This window comes from Phlebotomus papatasi, chromosome 3 (assembly GCF_024763615.1).
Source record: "Phlebotomus papatasi isolate M1 chromosome 3, Ppap_2.1, whole genome shotgun sequence".
Classification (NCBI taxonomy): domain Eukaryota; kingdom Metazoa; phylum Arthropoda; class Insecta; order Diptera; family Psychodidae; genus Phlebotomus; species Phlebotomus papatasi.
In genome coordinates, this window is record NC_077224.1 from 54,332,021 (window position 1) to 54,338,251 (window position 6,231).

Sequence of the window (6,231 nt, forward strand, 5' to 3'; positions counted from 1 at the left end):
TCAGGCTTCAAACAGTGGAACAATCTTCGTGATGCCTCGCTTGAATACTCCATTTGTTGTACGGACGCTCACGACTCGAACTCTACCATCCCGTCCGGGATGGAGCTCTTCAACAATCCCTGTCCTCCACTGGTTGGGAGGCATTTGTTCGTCTCGTAGAAGAACGACGGCTCCTACCTCAAGGTTCCTTGTTGGTGTCTCCCATTTTCCTCGTTGCTGAAGAAAATGCAAGTATTCTTGCACCCATCGGTTCCAAAATCTTTGGTGCAATGATGAAATCAATTGCCATCGGGAAAGTCGATTCAAGGGAATCTCGTCCAGATCAGGTTCTGGGATAGATTTGAGGGAACCCAGAACTAAAAAGTGCGCTGGTGTAAGTGGATCGGGGTCTGCTGGACTCGACGACAATCTTCCAATGGGGCGGGAGTTCAGACAAGACTCAATCCTCTTGATCAGCGTATTCATTTCATCACTCGTCAGCTGTTCACTTGTGGCTATTCTGCGGAAATGATGCTTAAAGGATTTCACGGCTGCTTCGTGAAGTCCTCCGAAGTGGGGTGTTCGCGGTGGAATAAAATTCCACTTGGTTCCTTGAATGGAACACACATCCGTGACCTTTTGTTGATGATTTGCCGCAGAATACATCTCTCCTAACTCTCGCTCTGCTCCTACGAATGTTGTTGCATTGTCGCTTGTCATTGACGCAGGAACTCCTCTAGTTGAAGTGAATCTTGCATATGCTCTCAGGAAAGCTTCTGTGCTGAGTCCATCCACCAATTCAAGATGAACTGCTCTCGTCGAATGGCAAACGAAAACTGCAACGTGTACCTTTGGTGGAGCACTCTTTCTAGTTGGGGGCTTAAAGTGGAATGGGCCACAGTAATCCACTGAAGAATGAAGAAACGCTCTCGCTGGATTCACTCTAGTCGCCGGAAGGTTACCCATTAGTTGTGAAAAACTCGGTGGTGACATCTTGAAACAAATGAGGCAATTCCGGATAACTCGATTGACCACATGTAGAGCTCGATGAGGCCAGTAGAATTCTCGCAACACTGACATGGTAAGCTGAGGGCCTCCATGTAGTGAATCCATATGAGCATTCTTCACCACCAAATTGGTAAAATGATGATGATCGGGAAGCAAAATCTGATGCTTGTGATGCTCAGGTAATTCTGCGCTTTGCAAGCGCCCACCAACTCGAATAACACCTTCGTTGTCAAGAAATGGACATAGCTTCGCTGCTTTCTTGGGAAGTATGGCCTTGTTCTCGAGTTTGGTCCTCAAATCGGAAAAGACATCATTTTGTACAACCTTGACGATAGAAATGATAGCCTTTTGTAGTTCCCCCGGGTGCAGATGTTTGCCGAAGGATGTTTGCCGGTCTGGATTTTTGACACACTCAATGTATCGCAAGCACCATGCGACAATTCGCACCAACTTCCAGTAGGATGAACATTTTTCAATCAAATCTCGAATAGCATTGGTGGAATCTGTTGTAACCTTTGCAGAAAGTGAAGCTTTCAGCCGTCCCTCCTTGGAGTACTCTAGCTGTGACACTTCAATCTCTGGCTCACTCTCTGAACTATGAATGGATCCATGCCACCATAATTCGTTGTTCATCAGCTCACTCACACTGCAACCACGAGAGAGGCAATCCGCTGGGTTACTTGCTGACCTCACATGTACCCATTTGGAATGCGGAATGATCTCGTTGATTAAAGCTACTCTGTTTGCGACAAATGTCTTCCATCTTGCTGGATCATTTGAGCGCAAGTAATGCAATACAATCATCGAATCCGTGTAACACTTGGCCTTACTTACAGGAATCGAAACTGCAGTCATCACTTTCTCCATTAACTCAGCCAACAGTACAGCTCCCATGAGCTCGAGTCTTGGAATTGTTTGTCGATTCTTTGATGGAGCAACTCGGGTTTTTGCGCACAAGAGATGCATGTTGGGTTTTCTGTTGGAGTCCTCACTCAAAACGTAGACGCAAGCTCCGTAGGCCTTCTCACTTGCGTCACAGTAACCAATTATCTCAACTGCTGGTTTTACTCCAACGTACCTCGGGAAGTTGATGGCTGGAAGATTTGTAAGCTCGCTTTTGTATCTCAACCACTCTTCCTTTAACTCTCCACTGACTTCGTCGTCCCAGTTGACTCGCTCCTCAAATGCTTTTTGAACAAGAACCTTTCCTTGGATTGTTACAGGTGCAATGGATCCCAAAGGATCGAATACCCTAGCGATCGTCGTCAGCATTGATCGCTTTGTAACGTTCTCTTCAATTTTCAACTCGTTGAAATGGAATTTGTCTGATGTGGGATTCCAGATAAGCCCGAGTGTCTTGACAGTTGCCTCTGAATCGAACATCTTGGAAGACGCCAGTTCCCTATTCTCAGGTGGAATATTCTCAAGAAGTTTCTCGCTGTTGCTTGACCACTTGCGAAGTGACATTCCACAAGTAGAGAACATTCCACTGAGCTGCTTGTAGAGCTCTAGGGCTTCTTCATCACTCTCGGCGCCTCCAATGTAGTCATCTACATAGAAGTTCTTAGTAGCAGCTGCTGCCTTCGGAAAGTTGTTCTTCTCATCATTAGCCAACTGATTGACGCAGCGTGTGGCCAAAAAAGGTGCACAGCTCGTCCCATACGTAACAGTGTTGAGCGTGTAAGTTCGGATGGGTTCTGAAGGATGAAATCTCCACAAAATTGAGGTTAGATGACGATCCTCCTGTGCAATCTCAATCATTCTGTACATCATCTTGACGTCAGATGTAACTCCAATTTTGTTGAATCTGAAGCGAAGCAATATCTCAAAAAGAGAATCTTGGACTGTCGCTCCGACCATCAGGCACTCGTTGACAGAAACTCCTGAAGTTGTTTTCATCGATCCGTCAAAAACAACTCTCAATTTTGTAGTTGAACTGTCAGGTCTCAATACTGCGTGATGAGGTAAATATTGAGACTTCTCGTTGGGGTTCTCCTCAAGACTCATGTGTGAAAGCTCAATATACTCGCGCATAAACTCATGGTAAAGATCTCTTTTGACTGAGTCCTTAGCCAAATTCCTCTCCAGTGTCAGAAACCTCTTCAGCGCAATTTCTCGAGAATCTCCTAGGGGTCGTGCATTTGGCTTGATTGGAAGTTTGACCACGAAACGTCCAGAAGAATTTCTCTTGGTTGTATTGGTGAAGATGTCCTCACACCTTTGTTGCTCATCTGAGAGTGGTGGTTTTTCTCTCTTGACCTCCTCAATTTCCCAAAGTTTGGAGACCAAGTTCACCAACTCAGAGTGTTGGGTCGTTGTCAGCATACAGAGAGATTCTTCAGATGGTGCTGCACGAAAATCACTCTTCAATTCGCCAACAATTGTCCAGCCGAAGACCGTTTTCTGCAACCTTAGGCCCAGTTGCTTTATGATAATCGATTCGGTACCCAAAGTCTCGTAGAATGCAGCTGTTCCTAGCAGCATATCTATCTTGTTGCTTTGGTAGAACCAAGGATCTGCCATGATCACACCATCGGGAGGGCTCCAATCATTGAGGTCAATTGTCTCTTGTGGAAGATTAGATACCACCTTCGGTAGAACAAGGCACTCAAATGTCGAAGAAAAGTTGCTGTGTCTAGATTCCACTTGGACAGTCACTTGTTTGGATGTTCGTGACTGGGACTCTCCTATTCCAGTGACCAGAGTGTTAGCGTGTTTTTTCTTCAACCTCAACTTCTGGCACGTCTCCCCAGAGATGAAATTGTCTTGAGACGTGGAATCCAGAAGTACTCGACATGGGTGTATGTGATTGAATGCATCTCGAACCATCACAATCGCTGTGGGAAGCAAAACCACTCGACGAGTTGTGCGCGCTGTCGGGACGCTTACAGTTTGATTGCGTTTGACTGTATCTGCGCTGCTCGAATCTTCTTGTGGAGCCTCTGTTTGTGGTTTCCCTTGTACATGGGCGTCCTTGTGAAGCAGTGAACTATGTTCTTGCTTGCAGATCCTGCATCTTCCGCTGGGGCATTCCTTGGCAGAGTGTTGGGCAGGTCTCAAGCAATTTGAGCATAGTTTTAAGTCGGTGACTCGCTGAATTCTTTGGGCCAGTGGGAGTGCCCTAAATGTGTCACATTTGTAGATGGTGTGGTCGGCTTTGCAGTGACTACACTCCAATCGTTTCTCATTCTCGTGCTGACGTGTTGTCTCTGTAGCTAGACTCGCAGAAGATCTTGGTTTGGGCTGATTGTCACTTTTCTTCGTCTGATTTGTTGTCTTTCCCGCAGCTGATTTTCCTGTGCGTTCGAGGACATTGCATCGCTTATGAAGAAGAGCAGCCAATTGTTCACACGAAGGGATGTCATTACCCTCCAGCTTCTCATTCCAAAGCTCAAGAGTTCGCTTGTCAAGTTTCCCTGTGACGAGATGAACTACCCAGGCATCTCTTTGAGTAACTCCCAAAGCATCAACAGCGTTGATTGTTGTTTGAAACACATTGGAGAGGGCTCTCAAACTCGAATAATCGTCGTCCTTGGACGAGGGATGTGAAAATAGTGCCTTCAGATGAGACGTGACAATGGCATTTTTGTTTTCATAGCGCTGGATAAGCATATTCCATACACTTGCATAATTTTCTGAGGTTATGGGAATATGCTTCACGAATGCTAGTGCATTGCCCTTCAAATTATCACGAAGGTACTGGAACTTCTGACAATCATCAAGACTTGTTTGCTTGTGCACTGTACATTCGAAAGCGTCTCGAAAAGATTTCCAGTCCATGTAGTCACCAGAAAACTCCGGGATGGATATTGGAGGAAGTTTCATTTTTGAGGTTACAATTGCGGTACGGTCACGAGTAGTGGTGTCTTGTGTGATTGTGGTCGTGTTCACCACTGCTCTGAGAGAGAGTTCAAGGTCAAAAAGTTTGTCCATTGCAGACTCAAAAACCTCGTGTTCTTTAGATTGCTCAATTTCAGATTCCAATGTCTCAATGTACTCGTCGTGAGTTTTTTCCAGATTCTGCTTGATCTCAGGAATCATCTGCAGCATACTCATAGCCGTTGTAACGTCCAGATCCGTCTCTCTATCGAAGCGATCCTTTAGTTTTGTCAGCCTCTGCAGAACATAACCTCTCTGACGTTTGCGATTCATCTCCACGCTTTGAGGTCGACTCTTGAGGGAAACTCACGATGACTCTGCCGTTTGCTCGAAGGACCACTGGTTGTGGCAGAGCTTACCTTTAAAGATATTTAATTTATTAAACTCCTTCCTTGAAACCTCTTCCTTTTCCTCCCAACTCTGAGATCAACCAACCTGGAATGTATATTAGGAATTAAACCCGGATCGAAGACCACTGGTTGTGGCAGAGCTTACCTTTAAAGATATTTAATTTATTAAACTCCTTCCTTGAAACCTCTTCCTTTTCCTCCCAACTCTGAGATCAACCAACCTGGAATGTATATTAGGAATTAAACCCGGATCGAAGACCGAATTTTTTAAAGCAGGGTTTCTTCCAGCAGCCTTTAATCACTTCTCACAAATTCTCAAAAAATCTTTACAACACAACCTTCACAGAATCTTATCGTACAGTAAATCTTCTTCTTCTTCGTTTGGTTTTGACACTTCAGAAAACAGTCTCTCCAATTTACATTTTGCGCCATCTGTGTTTGAACTCAAAAACTCAAATTTAAATATAACTCAAAAAAAAATTAACTCATTATACTTAACTCAATTAACCCATTAAACTCAGCCTCTAATAACTCTCTAGAATGAAATTATGCTCAACATTCATGGTGGTGCAAAAGAGGAAAATATGAGATGAAAGAGTGGCCAGAAATCTCAGTTCTGGACGTTAAACTTATTGGGAGAACAAATGGTGAAAAATTAAGAGATGACTGTGCTGAGTCTCGTGAATAGACTTTAAATGATTTAACAATAAGTTCTTTCATAAAAATAATATTTTGATTTTTTGAAGAGGCACGAGAGTACTACTCTGTGGCTGTGGAAAAATATGAATTTATTAAGTTTGATCCAATGGAATTTCTCAAGAGTCTCAACCTCGCGAGTATTTTGAGATTATGATTCCAGTATATCGAAAGCGTTATTCTCTGGGCTGTTCTATGCCAAGTATTCTCAAGAGAAAGGTATATAAAAAATATCTTTAAGGTGTTGCAAGAGTGTATGCGTGTGTGTCAGAATAACAGACAAGAAGATGATGAAAGAGACCAAGTAGTTCTTAGGAGT

The 6,231-nt window shown here is 44.0% G+C and overlaps 1 protein-coding gene across 1 annotated transcript; it reads right to left on the minus strand.

The window, feature by feature from the left end:
• On the minus strand, positions 1-5,139 carry LOC129806722 (uncharacterized). The gene has a single exon (XM_055855494.1). The coding sequence runs from the start codon at positions 5,137-5,139 to the stop codon at positions 1-3; it is 5,139 nt and encodes a 1,712-aa protein (XP_055711469.1).
• Between the last annotated feature and the right edge of the window lie 1,092 nt (positions 5,140-6,231).